Below are 15,752 nucleotides of genomic sequence, written 5' to 3'. Positions count from 1 at the left end.
CAACCCAAACTGGAAATGAAAACACGAGTGAATACCTCCCTTCTTCCCCGTCGTCCTCGAGTATGTGTGGAGGCCTTTTCTGTGAGCAGCACCAGTGCTGTGCTAGGTGCTGCACAAGGATTGGAGAGAATCTAGAAATCATTAAATAAACAACTACAATACAATGTGATAAACACTGTAGAGGGCTGCGCGATCAATCAGTGAGAGCATCCAGTCAAGTTCAAGGTGTTCCAGAAAGGTTTCCAGGGGGGAGGGACATTGACACTGATTATCTGAAGGGTGCATAATAGTGAACAGAAGTGAGAAGGAGGAAGAGTGCTTTATAATTATTCATTTAGAGAGAAGAGTATTTGCATTTTTTTGAGTAGAAGAGAGGCACTTCCTCCTTGAATTCTCAGAGTGAGTTTATGTTGTGATGCCTTAAATGCACAGAAGAAAGGGAGTTTTATTTCTTCTATGACACGAATCTTTTCATTCTTTTAGAATGTAATTCTGCTGACCACATAAAATCCCAGGATTCTCAGCACACACCACACTCAATGACCCCATCAAATACGGCAGCCCCCAGGTCTTCCACCCCCTCCCATGGCCAGACTACTGCCCCAGAGCCCACACCTGCTCAGAAGACTCCAGCCAAAGTGGTGTATGTGTTTTCTACTGAGATGGCCAATAAGTAAGTTGATGGCTCTGTCTTGCTGATCAGTATGGCTTGGGTGTTTGGAGAACCAGGTTTTTAGTTCCATTGTAAGGTGATCCCTTTTACTTGTATTATTATTTATTCAAGTTAACAGTACAGAGAGAGGTAAAATATGAAAACCTCCCTGACTGTACTCCTCAGAGGCTGCATCTGATTAAGACTTCATTGGTTGCCTTATAGAAATTTTTTGTGTTTATGTATGTGTATACTTATTTTTGAAAGAATGATACATACTTTTATGCAGCCTACCTACTGTTTTTTAAATAGCAAAAGTAATATGCATCCATTTGAGAATGATTGAAATATCTTTTTAAAAAACCCTTGTATTCTGACATTAGAGATGACAACTTTGAACATTGTGGCATATGCATTTCTATTGGGTTGCTGGGTCAATTAATTTAACCAAAAATGTGACTCTGTATATGATTTTCTGACTTTTAAAAAATATATAAGATTTTTTACTTAAGATTAAAAGTGAACCTCGAGAGCCTGGGAATATTACCAGGGGTGAGATCTCCTTTTTACCTTCTTGGGTGTTGATTTTTTAAGTAGGATTCTTTCTAATAGCACAGTGTATTATTCTGAGGGAGAAAATGGTAGGTTTTTTGGTTTCTTTGTTTTTGAATATTTGTTTCTCAGGGTAGCTAATGGTTATCTTTTCAGTTTTGAGAGTTAAATGATAAAGTCAAATATCAATAATGAAACTCCTCTTGATTTCTTCCCATTCAAAATTTCCAATAGCTTTTTAATATTTCTTCTTGCTCCCTTTACAAGTTCCATCTGGGATTAAGTTGCTTTGGAATTACCATTTGTGAGATAAAAAGAAGTCCTAATATCTGCTCTCTTCTATATTTGCAGAGCTGCAGAAGCTGTATTGAAGGGCCAGGTTGAAACTATTGTCTCTTTCCACATCCAGAACATCTCTAACAGCAAGACAGACAGAAGCACAGTCCCTGTGGTATGTGCTTTTGGGATTGGATTAGGGGTATACTAATTTTGTAGTGATTGTAAAGGTGAGAGGTGGTGCATGTCATTGATAGGTGTGAGCTGCACTGTGGGCATGTAGCGTAATATGCCAGTAAGTGGTCTTAGACAGAACACCCTGTACAGGCCTGGTGATAGATGGGTGAATTACTGAGGGCCAGAAGAGGCAAATTCAGAGTTGTAGAGGTATCTTTGAATTTCTTTCATGTATTCATCTCTGGGAAAATCTGGTTCAGACCCTGGATAGGTTTTTTAAAAAGCCAGCAAACACTTGTAAGTGAACTGAAGAACAGAGAAAAAAAGCAACAACTAAACTACAGCCCTGGGATACATGATAATAATGCTGTAATTAGAACTGCAGTGACTTTCAAAATTATTTTTATTTCTTTCAAAGTGAGCAGACTATTGAATGCTTTTAATTGCTTGATTAAATACCTTAGTTGGTTTACTCTCTGGAACTTACACTCTAGCTATAAATTGCATTGTTGTTGTTGATTGCCTTCAAGTCGAACACGACTCATAGCGACCCTATGAACGAAAGACTTGAAGCCGCTCTATAACTATGGACTTATATCAAAGTTCATAGGGTTTCCAGAGACATGTTATTTAGGAAGTGGGTGCCACTTTTGCTTCCAAATATACTGTGTTAGAAAAAAAATATATAATGGTACTTTAAAAATATGTAGTTTCCCATTCTGAGCAAAAAGGTATTACTGAGTGGCTGCCATTGTGTAGGCATGCATTTAATGCACTGGAGGATGCTAAGATGTTCGATCCCTAATTTCATGGGGGTCAAAATTTAGTACAGGCAGTGAGTCTTAAACATGGGGAAAGTTCTCAAAAAACAAAACAAAACAACAAACCTACCCCAAACTTACTGCGATCAGGTCATTTCTGACATATAATAACCTTCCATCTGGTCTCCAAGGCTACAAACCGCAATAGGAGGAGACTTACCATCTTTCTCCCAAGAAACCAATGTGGATTCAATGCACCAGAGATACAGTCTTTGGGTTAACAGTGCATCTTGCTCCGGGCTATGTCACCAGAGCTCCCTAGGAAAAGTTAAGTAATATACATGACTGAAGTAATAATGCAAGATAAAAATAGATGGCATTTGTATATAAAAAAAAAATCTTCATTTCTGTCGACAAAGCAGAGATTGAAATTTGACTAAAGTTACATGTTCCTCATACCTCCTTAGTGCTCAGGGCTGCCAGAAACCTCTGACCCATAGTGACCTCTTGTGTATATCAGAGAGAAGCGTCACCCAGCCCTGCACTGCCTTTTCGAGTATTGGTGTGTGAGAGACCATTGTCTCGGCAGTTGTCTGTTTAGTGCTTTTTGCCACTGTATCAGACAGAAGTCCACTGTGATCTCTAAGGTAAAAACTGAGGAACTTTTGGGAATAACTCTCCAGACCTTTCTTCCAAGTATGTCATAATCTGGAAGCTCCACTGAAGCCTATCTTCTATGGGAGACCCTGCTGCTATCTGAAATAATGGTGGACTAATTCACCATCCTATCACCATGCAAGCCAACTCAGTACCACAAACAAGCAGACGGGTGGTAGACTCTACAGGAGGACTATGAAGATTATATTTCAAATTTATATTATTTTGGGATGCACAGTATACAACTTAAACCAGCATTTTATTGAATTAATGACAATCTTTAATACATTTATCACCTCCATGTTCTCTGGTTGAGGAGTCGTGGACATGGAGGATCCTGATCTGGGACCCTGTGGATTCTGTCTGCCTTTCCTACACAAATCAATGACTACTGACATGTATGTGGTGTTAGTTATTGTTGTTAGGTGCCATTGAGTCGATTATGACTCATAGCGACCCTATCAACAAAAGATCTGAACCCAGTCCTGTCCTGCGCCATCCTCACACTTCCTGACACACAAGAGTGCATTGCAGCAGTCACCATATCAATCCACCTGGTTGACGGTCTTCCGCTCCTTCGCTGATCCTCCACCCTTCCCAACATCATGTCTCTCGCTCTTCAGTGAATTGCACCCCTAGCAATATGTCCAAAGTATGTTAGGCGAAGCTTCATCATTCTTACCTCCAAAGAGCATTCTGGCTGCATCCTCTTCAAGATATATATGCTTGTTCTCTTGCTGGGATATTCAATGCTCTTCTCCAACACCACAGCTCAAAGGCATCAGTTCTTCTTCTGTCATCCTTATTCATTGTCCAGGTCTCATATGCATAGCTAGTAGAATTTCAAAGTATTTATATACAGACCTGTGTACACAGATACCTTGAAATTCATAGTCATAGTCACTTACATAGTCACAGGATGCAAACATTCAAACTGTTTATATGCAAAGATATACATAATGATTTGTGTACAGATTTGTAGTATTCCAGAAAGCATAGAAAGGGCCCTTAAAACTCAAAAGCCAAACACTTTGCCATTGGAACTACAGACTCTTGAGATTTTTCAGAAGCATGTCACCAAGCCTTTCTTCCAAGGTGCCTCTGAATGAGTTTGAACCACCAATCTTTCAGTGAGATGTCTCCATACCTTTTCAAGCTTTATGCAGAGCAGGTCATTCAGGGGGCTCAGCTTTATGAGGAGGAATGTAGCATCAAGATTGGAGAAAGATTCATCAACAACCTACGTCATGCAGATGACATAATTCTGCTTTCTGAAACTGAGGAGGATCTAAAGCACTTGCTGCAGAAGGCCAAGGACTGTAGTCTTCAATATTGATTGAAGCTCAACATCAAGAAGACAAAGATCATCACCACTGGGCCAAATGGCACCATCATGATGGATGGAGAAGACACTGAGGTTGTTAACAGTTAAACCTTGCTCGGCTCCAGAATCAACACTCTTGACACCAGGAGTCAGGAAATCAAAAGACAAATTACGTTGGGAAAATCTGCTGTCAGGGACTTCTTCAGAGTACTAAGAAAGCAGTGATGTCAGTCCAGAGACTAAGGTGTGCATGACCCAGGCCATGGTCTTCGCAATTACTTGCTATGCTACCATGCATCAGAGACCTGGGCAGTGACTAAGGATAACAGAAAAAGAATTGATGCCTTTGAGTTTTGGTTCTGGAGAAGAGTCTTGAACATATCATGGACTGCCAAGAAAACAAATAATTCTGTCTTGGAGAGGGTTAAACCAAGTTTCTCCTTGGAGGCTAGGATTTTGAAGCTCTGTCTCATATACTTAGGGCACATGGCCAGGAGAGTCCGGTCCTTGGAGAAAGACATCATGCTTGGAATGGTGGAGGGAAAGCACAGGAGAGGAAGACCCTGGATGAGATGGATTGATAAACAATAACTAGGGCAGTGGGAGCTGGTGTGTCAGAATTAGTGAAGACTGGTTCAGGACAGAGCAAGCTTCAGAGCTTTTGTACATGAGGTTGCTATGAATCACATGTGACTTGATGGCACATAACAACAACAGTCAAGCATTTAACCATTTATGCCTCAAAAGGATTCCTAGAAGCTTTCAGGGTTTGGAAACACAGATACATCAACAAGCAAGAGTAAATGGACAGAAATAAAGAATCTTGGGTCATGGGAGTCTGGTGAAAGAGCTCACTCTGGCAGTTTGTGGATCTGACTTTTCTTTTTAAACAACTTTTCATTGTGCCATTGGTGAAAATTTGCACAGCAGATTAGGTACCTGTTTGACAGTTTTTACACATGTTATTCAGTGACATTAGCTACATATTTCACAATGTGTCAGCATTCTCATGAATTGCTTTCTGGTAGTTGATTTCCACTACCCTAGTTTCCCTGCCCCCTTTCTCTTCTCTTTGCTCTGAAACTTTTGGTCATCTCTAGGCAGTTGGAGTTTTTGTTCTTCATGTAGCCCCATACTTGGGAGTAATATGCTTTCTTTTGTGTACCAGTCTTCTTTGTCACCTGCTTAATTCTCAGCAGACTTAAAGTTTAGACACTAATCATATACATCGTCCTTCCCAATTCCAACAGTGTCCATGTCATGCTTTCACTCAGGGTCTACCTTAGCATCGGTGCTTAATAATCAGGCATCATCTGACCTGCAAAAAGGACGATCCATAGTCTATTGAAAAGCACAGATCAAAAGACACCAGGAGCTAGATACCCTCACATTTCTCCACAGGCGCTTCCTGCCTGCAGATTAGCTTACTACAGTTCATGTACAATTCTTATCAAATATGGAATCAGTGATCACAAACTGAAAACAGAAACCAGAGATGTTGGGCTCCTGGAAACTCGAGGAGGGAGCCCTCGACAGTCACCGTGCCAGAAGAGATGCTGAGATGGAATGGTTTTCCCACTGCCTCTGGCTTCTGAGCACAGTGCTATAAGTGACATGTACTTTTTTCTCTCAGTAAGAAACATGAGACCATTTGATTGACAATGAAATGTCGGCATACTCAGTTGTAACTATCAGGGAAAAGAAAAAGGTGTTAGGAAACAGCCTCCCACATACCAAGAAACTAATCTCTCCCTGAATCAGAAATACATAGTAGACATGTGATATCAAACCTGTTCCTCGAAATAGATACTCTGAGGTAGGCGCTTTGGCAGCGTGGGTCTCTCCTAGCATACTTATAAAGTTATTAAAGCCTCATACTCAGCAAGGGAAGGAGAATACCGTTTGATAGAAAAGTAAAAAAAAAATCCAAATGTCTCTGTGTCCACAGTGGGACTGGGCATGAGTAATGTATTCAGCAGTGTCCATGTAGGTTTATATGAGTGGGATGAGTTCTTTATAACATTTCTAGCTCTTTTTAATTGCTTTTCTGTGCGGTTTACCTGTGGTTTTAAAAATCTTATTTGTAGAATACACAGATACCTGCCCTTCGGAATGATCCAAAACCTCTCCCACAACAGCCCCCAGCACCAGTCAATCAGGACCAGAATTCTTCACAGAATACTAGACTTCAGCCAACTCCACCCGTTCCGGCACCAGCACCCAAGCCTGCCGCACCCCCGCGCCCCCTGGACCAAGATAGTCCTGGGGTAGAAAGCAAGCTGATTCCCTCTGTAGGAAGCCCTGCCAGCTCTACACCACTGCCCCCAGACGGTACCGGGCCAAACTCAACACCCAACAACCGAGCTGGGACCCCTGTCTCTCAGGGGAGCAATAGTTCTTCAGCAGATCCCAAAGCTCCCCCACCTCCACCTGTGTCCAGTGGTGAGCCCCCTCCACTGGGAGAGAACCCCGATGGACTGTCCCAGGAGCAGCTGGAACACCGGGAGCGCTCCTTACAAACTCTCAGAGATATCCAGCGTATGCTTTTTCCTGATGAGAAAGAATTTACAGGAGGACAAAGTGGGGGCCCCCAGCAGAACACTGGGGTATTAGATGGACCTCAAAAAAAGCCAGAAGGGCCCATACAAGCCATGATGGCTCAATCCCAAAGTCTGGGTAAAGGACCTGGGCCCCGGACAGATGTAGGAGCTCCATTTGGCCCTCAAGGACATAGAGATGTGCCCTTTTCTCCAGATGAAATGGTTCCACCTTCCATGAACTCCCAGCCTGGGCCCATAGGCCCTGACCACCTGGACCATATGACCCCGGAGCAGATAGCATGGCTGAAATTGCAGCAGGAGTTTTATGAAGAGAAGCGGAGGAAACAGGAACAAGTGGTTGTGCAGCAGTGCTCCCTCCAGGATATGATGGTCCATCAGCATGGGCCACGGGGAGTGGTCCGAGGGCCTCCCCCTCCGTACCAAATGACCCCAGGGGAAGGCTGGGGGCCTGGGGGTACAGAGCCATTTTCTGATGGTATCAACATGCCGCATTCTATGCCCCCGAGGGGCATGGCACCCCACCCCAACATGCCAGGGAGCCAGATGCGCCTCCCTGGATTTGCAGGAATGATAAGCTCTGAAATGGAGGGGCCCAATGTCCCCAACCCAGCGTCTAGACCAGGTCTTTCTGGAGTCACGTGGCCAGACGATGTGCCAAAAATCCCAGATGGTCGAAACTTTCCTCCTGGCCAGGGTGTCTTCAGTGGTCCTGGCCGAGGGGAACGCTTTCCAAACCCCCAAGGATTGTCTGAAGAGATGTTCCAGCAGCAGCTGGCAGAAAAACAGTTGGGTCTTCCCCCTGGCATGAGCATGGAAGGCATTAGGCCCAGCATGGAAATGAATAGAATGATCCCAGCTTCTCAGCGACATATGGAGCCTGGGAATAATCCCATCTTCCCTCGAATACCAGTTGAGGGTCCTCTGAGTCCTTCGAGGGGTGACTTTCCAAAAGGTATGCCCCCACAGATGGGTCCTGGCCGGGAGCTCGAGTTTGGGATGGTTCCTAGTGGCATGAAGGGAGATGTCAGTCTAAACGTCAACATGGGATCCAACTCTCAGATGATACCTCAGAAGATGAGAGAGGCTGGCGCAGGTCCTGAGGAGATGATGAAATTACGCCCAGGTGGCCCCGAGATGCTGCCTGCTCAACAGAAGATGGTGCCCTTGCCCTTTGGGGAGCACCCTCAGCAAGATTATGGCATGGGCCCTCGGCCATTTCTTCCCATGTCTCAGGGTCCAGGCAGCAACAGTGGATTGCGTAATCTCAGAGAACCAATTGGGCCCGACCAAAGGACTAACAGCCGGCTCAGTCACATGCCACCACTACCTCTCAACCCTTCTAATAACCCCACTAGCCTCAACACAGCTCCTCCAGTGCAGCGTGGCTTGGGCCGGAAGCCCTTGGATATATCTGTGGCGGGCAGCCAGGTGCATTCCCCGGGCATTAACCCTCTGAAGTCTCCCACGATGCGCCAAGTCCAGTCCCCGATGCTGGGCTCCCCCTCGGGGAACCTCAAGTCCCCCCAGACTCCATCACAGCTGGCAGGCATGCTGGCGGGCCCAGCTGCTGCTGCTTCCATTAAGTCTCCCCCTGTCCTGGGGTCTGCTGCTGCTTCGCCCGTTCACCTCAAGTCGCCATCACTTCCTGCCCCGTCACCTGGATGGACCTCCTCTCCCAAACCTCCCCTGCAGAGTCCCGGGATCCCTCCAAACCACAAAGCACCGCTCACCATGGCCTCCCCAGCCATGCTGGCAAGTGTAGAGTCAGGTCAGTATGCTTTGTCACACTCACACTTGCACTGCATAAGTGACGACAGCTAGAGGCTGGGTTTTAACCACTTTACAAAGATGAGTGGCCTACCTTGACTGTGTAGCTGGAAAAGACAGCATTTGCCAAGATGGGTATATCTGTGGCAAGGTGCACAGTCAGTGCTTATGTTGGGTCACATGTGACCAGCCCTGGCAGAGCTGCTTTTCAGGTAGAATATGTATGTCGCATGGGGCTGGGGAAAGGAGGAGGGAAAATGGGAAGTCCATGTCTGTTCCCAGAATACTTTACATTTGCAAAATGAGCCCAGGTTGGTGAAATAAAATACCTTATTTTGTTGTTGTTGTATGTTATGTGCCGTCCAGTCACCTACAACTCTTGAAGCCTGCCCTGTTCTGAGTTAGTCTCACTGACTCCGACACATCTACCTCCGTTTTCCTAGTTACTGTATCAACCCATCTTGTCCAAGGCCTTCCTCTCCTGCTCTGTCCCTCCACCCTTCCGAGCATGATGTCCTTTTTCAAGGACCAGTCCCTCCCTCCCTTCCTGACGAAAGTATGTGAGACGGAGTGTAAAAATCCTAGCCTCCAAGAACAAACTTGGTTTCACCTCTCCAAGACAGACTGACTTGTTTTCTTGCCAGTGGATAAATATAGCTTCTTTAAATACTAGACACACTCACTTCCAGGGGCTGACCTCATGTCAAGGTTTTCTGAGTAGAATCCTAAGCAATGGATTCTACAAGGGAGCCTGCAGAGAAACTTGATTGGTTTTCCTAAAGTGCATGTTGACCATTAGAAATAGTTACCGAAACCACCTCTTTGGTAGACTGCTGTTCTCCCCGATCAGCCACAATTTGTTAGCATTTTCTTCCTAGGAGAGGCCCTCACTGATGATGGTGGTTTTGTCAGTGGGGCTGGCAGTGGTCAGTGGAAGATGAGCGCTGAGGTGTAAATACTAGGCCCATGTCATCTCTGCTTGAGGAAGACTAGAATCAGGATAAGATAGTCGATTTATCCTGCCAAGCTAAGTGTCTCGCTGTTGGATAGCAATTCACTGAAGCAGTACAGTGGCGCAGCCTCCTCAGACTTTTTTTAGCTCAAACATCTTGGTTATGGGAATTAACCAAGAGGGCATGTAGCGTGATGTGGTTAGTGCGTGGGGGTCCAGCCGCTAGCGTTGCTGCTTGGCATGCTAATTCCTGTGTCACATTCTAAATGGTGATTGACAAGGGAAAGAGAGCTGCTTATTTCACATTCTTAGAGAAATAGTTGTCTGTAAGCCATGCCTCCCCAAGCTAGGACTAATATTTCTAGTGCATCCTTTGTATGTTTGTCTTCTCATCTGCTGATCCTTCACCCCTGTGTCACGTTGCCGTCTCCCTCTGCACACACACAGAGCTTGACTGGAAGATTGATGATTCCTCTACTGAGGCTAATAACACTGTCCTGTTCATCTGTCTCATTCCTGGCCTTGTTATTTCATAATCATAGGGCCCAGTAGCCTTCAAGAGGAATTCTGCTCCCTGCCCATGTTGTTTTATTTTGCTTTCTTCTCTTAGGTGGCCCCCCACCTCCTGCTGCCAGCCAGTCTGCCTCTGTGACTATCCCTGGAAGTCTTCCCTCTAGCACACCCTACACCATGCCTCCAGAGCCGACCCTTTCGCAGAACCCACTCTCAATTATGATGTCTCGAATGTCCAAGTTTGCAATGCCCAGTTCTACCCCCTTATACCACGATGCCATCAAAACTGTGGCCAGCTCAGACGACGACTCCCCTCCAGCTCGTTCTCCCAACTTGCCATCAATGAATAACATGCCAGGTAAGGAAGATGCGGTGAGTAAGTTAGTGCTCACTGGAAGGAAATGCCTTATGGTGTTTTCTCAGTGACTGTAGGCCTAAAGAGATCTGAGTTCTCTCTTGCCAAGTTCAACAAGTTGAAAAATACCTGAATATATAATCTGTGTTAGTTTCAGTAGAATTAAAGTGTCTTTACTAGTACAAGATCATTTTTTTCATTAGTTTGATTCAGAAATTTGTTTATAACAAAGCAGGTTTCCAAATAGTTCTTATGTGTCTTTGTGGCTTCAGAGATTTTTTTCCTTCTTTCTCTTCATACCTGGCACAGTCCAGGAAGCACTTTGTTTGAGCCTGCTGATGACAGTGCCGTGAATCCTGAATGATTTTCCTGCAACAGCCTCAGAGTACAAGCACCCATAAGTCAACAAACAGCAGAAAGGCCCTGTTTTCTAGGGGGAACTAAGGGAATAATAAAATTCTCTTTTTTAAACTTACTCAAGGAGCCTTGGTGGTATAGTGGTTTAAGCATTTGACTGCTATCCAAAAAGATGTTAGTTCAAACTCACCATCCCCTCCACAGAAAATGAAGCAGCTGCTTCAGGAAGCCCAGTTTCTTGAAGAAAGATATTCTGTTTTGCCCTGCAAGGCACCTATGCATTGGGATCAATTCTACAGAGTGGGTTACACCACTCATTCCACATACCTTTACTCTGACTCTGTCCCAGACCTCACAACAGGATGATTAGGTATGATAAAGGTGATCAGCAAAGAAAAGAGCATGACTTTTCAGCCCCGAGTTTCTGGTTCCATTTTTATTCTTGTTAAGAATGTTTCTTACTCACTAACATCAAGTTGATTCCAAATTGTAGGTTTCAGAGACTATAAATAAGAATGGGAGGAGACTGCCCATCTTTCTCCCTCAAAGCTACTGGTGGATTTGAACCACTGGAGATGTGTAGTCTTTGGATTAGCAGTGCACCTCGCTACAGACTGTGCCACTAAGGCCCACTGTTTGTTTCTTCTCTGAAAATTCTTTGCCATAAGAAAAAAAAACCTCAAAACAAATCTCTTTTACCATCAAGTTGGAGCTAACTTAGCTGACCCTCCATCGAGTTCTTGGGAGACTGTAAATTACACAGGAAGAGATTGTCCATTTTTCTACTAATGGAGCTGCTTGTGGATTTGAACTGCCAGAGAGATTTGGCCTCTGGATTCATAGCACAGCTCCCTACAGATGATGCCACCAGAGTGCCCTACCATACATGCCGTGGTAATTCAGTAAGAAGACCGCCAGATACTGACACGTCCCAAAGATGATAGTAAAACCTGTGTACTTTCCTTTCCCACTGAAAGTTATTGCTGCCTTAACATTTCATACAACTCGGAATTTTAAATGCTCTATTGGATGTATAAAATAATCATTCCAAATGTCAGTTGCAAAAAGTACTATCTGTTTTCACTGGGTTTTTTCCTGGTCTTAGAATTGAAGAACTGGTTAATTCTTCACAAAGGGCCATACTTTTTTTTTTCTTTCTTTTTTTTTTTTTTCTATAATTATATTTTATTAATTTTCATAAACATTTACAGAGATTTTGGGCTTCCACTCATTCATTGTTGCACTATTCTCTCTACCCTCCTCCCAGTTTGTTCTTGTCCAAATGCCACAGTGCTTGTCAAAGCCAGTTCTGATCAATCTTCTTTGTCAGTGTATCCTTTGCCATTCCCTATCACTCCTCCCTGAGAGAGACTTCACCCTGAGTCATAAGGAAAAGGGGATGGCGTATTCTCTTAGCTACTTCCTGCTGAAAAGGGACGCTGTGGGTTTCAGGGTGAAGATCTTCTCTCACTACTCTAAAGGGCCCCTTTGGCAGTAGGAAACACATAGACTATTATGGAGATTGATTTTGGAATTCAGATGCACTCTTATTGATTGTGCTTGGCTGTACATGTACATATCCTTGAAGATGTATCATGGGGGTGTTGCAACCTAGAAGACACAAATTTGACTAACAAGTTATAAGTACATGAGTCCAAAAATTATGGAAAAGTAAAAGAAAAGATTCTTTCATTGTTTTACAAACCCTCCCCCAGGTCCCCTCCACCATGCAGCCCTCGCTCTAGTCTCCTGTGATGACAGAAATACCCAGTTACATCTCTCTTTTAAACGGTTCTCTCCCTCCTCTGTTTCAGTGCAGTACACATTATTGAACCCATCTTACTCAGTCTCTCCCCAGCCCCAAGGACAGTCCCATTCTACAACAGTAGGGCCATACTTAAGTCACTGAAACAAATTGTTATCTTCTGTATTAATCTCTCCAGTGAAGACAGCTTTACTCTTTTATGTTTTAACTTGTAACCTGTCACACAACCAAGTTTCTCTGTTGTCTTCTAAGCACTCCTGTATTATACAATTTATAATAATAGATCATCATATAGAGCCATCGGTGTGTGTCCTTGAGTATATTATACTCTTCCTGGGAACAGGGATGCTATTTCTTATTAGCACAGGTCCACATGCATTAGGTCCACAGTGGTATTTTATTAATTTACTTTTTCAGTAGTTTTTTTCAAGTTGCATTTGGTTAAGTTGATTTTTTAAATATCTTTATTTTTTTCTAGGAATGGGCATTAATACACAGAATCCTCGAATTTCAGGTCCAAACCCCGTGGTTCCGATGCCAACCCTTAGTCCAATGGGAATGACCCAGCCACTCTCTCACTCCAATCAGATGCCCTCTCCGAATGCCATGGGACCCAACATACCTCCTCATGGGGTCCCAATGGGACCTGGCTTGATGTCACACAATCCTATGATGGGACACGGGTCCCAGGAGCCTCCAATGGTACCTCAAGGACGGATGGGTTTTCCTCAAGGCTTCCCTCCAGTACAGTCTCCTCCACAGCAGGTTCCATTCCCTCACAATGGCCCCAGTGGGGGCCAGGGCAACTTCCCAGGAGGCATGGGTTTCCCAGGTGAAGGCCCCCTTGGCCGCCCCAGCAACCTGTCCCAAAGTTCAGCAGATGCAGCACTTTGCAAGCCTGGAGGCCCAGGGGGTCCTGACTCCTTCACTGTCCTGGGGAACAGTATGCCTTCAGTGTTTACAGACCCAGATCTACAAGAGGTCATCCGACCTGGAGCCACCGGAATCCCTGAATTCGATCTGTCCCGCATTATTCCATCAGAGAAACCAAGCCAGACACTGCAATATTTCCCTCGAGGGGAAGTCCCAGGCCGTAAACAGCCCCAGGGTCCCGGACCTGGACCTGGGTTTTCGCACATGCAGGGGATGATGGGCGAGCAAGGCCCGAGGATGGGACTAGCGCTTCCTGGCATGGGAGGCCCAGGGCCAGTGGGAACTCCGGACATCCCTCTGGGCACGGCTCCATCCATGCCTGGCCACAACCCCATGAGACCTCCAGCCTTTCTCCAGCAAGGCATGATGGGACCCCACCACCGAATGATGTCACCAGCACAATCGACGATGCCCGGCCAGCCGACCCTGATGAGCAATCCAGCTGCGGCCGTGGGCATGATTCCTGGCAAGGATCGGGGCCCTGCGGGGCTCTACACCCACCCAGGGCCAGTGGGCTCTCCGGGCATGATGATGTCCATGCAGGGCATGATGGGACCCCAACAGAACATCATGATCCCCCCACAGATGCGGCCTCGGGGCATGGCTGCTGACGTGGGTATGGGTGGATTTAGCCAAGGACCTGGCAACCCAGGAAACATGATGTTTTAAGCTGCTAAACTGGATGTGCCGATCCTTGTCAAGATGAGATTCCAGGTCCTGAGAGCTGCTGTGAGGGAGTTCCAGGCATTTCATTGGTCATGCAATAGGAGAACAGAGACCTGAGGGCTGCTTTGGGGGAGGGGGGGTCTCGAGAATGTATGGATTTACCTGAAAGCAAATTAGTCATTTAATCAACAGGTGTGTTTTTTTTAAGATTTATTTTTTAAAAATTATTTTTGTGGACTTGAGTATCCCATGATGGCACCTACTTTGGGGAATCTGTAGCCGTGCTTTGAGAATTGCCATCGGTCACGTGTTGCACCGTTCTCTGTATGTTTACGTCCTTCGGACTGGCTTTTCCCAGGATTCTTTTCTGGTTTTGTTTTTGGTTTTTTTAAAAAATTTGGGCTTTATTTTTTTTTGTGTGTGTGTACTGTACTATATTGTAAAAGGGATTTTAGCAGAGACTTTAGTCTTTGGGGCAAGAGGAGAACAGGAATGCTGGGCTGTTTACTTTAGGTGGAGAATCCATCTTCAGACCTTTGGACTATTTTCTTTCAACTCCAGTGTATAGAAAAACCAAACTACGACCTCAGAGCAGAGTATTAATGAAAAGCACAAAAAAAGGAACTAAGTTCAGCGAGGGGTGGGGGGAGGGGGGATTTTTTTTTTTTAAATAATGACTCTTAGGACATTTGTTTTCCAGTTCAAGTGCTCTTCAGCACTGTCTCTCCCAATACACAAAGCAACTTCCACGTTTTCCTCTCATTTTCTCTCTCCCGCCCGGTCCATCTCCTCAGTTAAGTGTCTTTTCTCCCCTCTGCCCCTCACTGCTGACCCCTGCCTCCTTTTTCTTTCCCTTTGGCAGCTGCAATACACGGTGTTATTTAGGGGAAGTAAATGTAATGAAGCCTCGCCTTCTGCGCCGAGCACCCTCCTGGCTTCAGGAGGGAAAGGTGTGTCCTTGGGATGCTCTCGGGTCTTTTTCCCCTCAGTCGTCTTCCCCAACATACTCTTCCCTGCCCCACTGTTTTCTGTTCTCCTTTTATTAGGAATTCCCAAGTGAATTTTATTAATGTGGGAGTGGAACAGATGCTAAAAGCTCTCCAGGATTTTTTGTTTTGTTTTGTTTTTATTTTGTGGTTCCTTCCCTTGCCGCCCCCGCCCATGCGTAAAACGTTTCTGTGTAACCTCCATTAAATTTGGTACAAAACCACTCGCCAGAGCTGTGGTGTCAGAAAAAATAAAATATATTGTTTCTTACAAACTGAACTGCCTTTTTTGTTGTTGTTGTTGTTGTTCCTTTGGATTCGTGGATATAAGTATTGGTCATAATTGCCATGCAATCCCAAAGCATTTCATCTTTTATTAGAGTTGATTAATGGAGTAAAGATGAGAATATGTATGTGAAAGTGATTTTTTCCATGTTCCTTACTATTGAGACTATTTTAACTACTTGAATAGGATTGTCCTATACTTGCCATGCTCCC

General features: G+C 44.8%; 1 protein-coding gene across 1 annotated transcript in view; it reads left to right on the top strand.

Annotated features, from left to right (window-relative positions):
* The window catches only part of BCL9 (B-cell CLL/lymphoma 9), a 138,751-nt gene extending 123,222 nt beyond the window's left edge, over positions 1-15,529 (top strand). The window contains exons 6-10 of the mRNA XM_006899525.1: positions 484-673; positions 1,556-1,655; positions 6,487-8,728; positions 10,290-10,550; positions 13,148-15,529. Of these exons, the coding sequence (XP_006899587.1) occupies positions 484-673; positions 1,556-1,655; positions 6,487-8,728; positions 10,290-10,550; positions 13,148-14,271 (3,917 nt within the window). The 3' untranslated portion in view covers positions 14,272-15,529. The remainder of the gene's footprint in view (positions 1-483; positions 674-1,555; positions 1,656-6,486; positions 8,729-10,289; positions 10,551-13,147) is intronic.
* Positions 15,530-15,752: the final 223 nt, after the last annotated feature.

The sequence above is a fragment of the Elephantulus edwardii genome, unplaced genomic scaffold (assembly GCF_000299155.1).
Source record: "Elephantulus edwardii isolate Elephantulus edwardi_28Jun2011 unplaced genomic scaffold, EleEdw1.0 scaffold00260, whole genome shotgun sequence".
NCBI lineage: Eukaryota > Metazoa > Chordata > Mammalia > Macroscelidea > Macroscelididae > Elephantulus > Elephantulus edwardii.
This window is presented reverse-complemented; position numbering and strand designations above follow the sequence as displayed.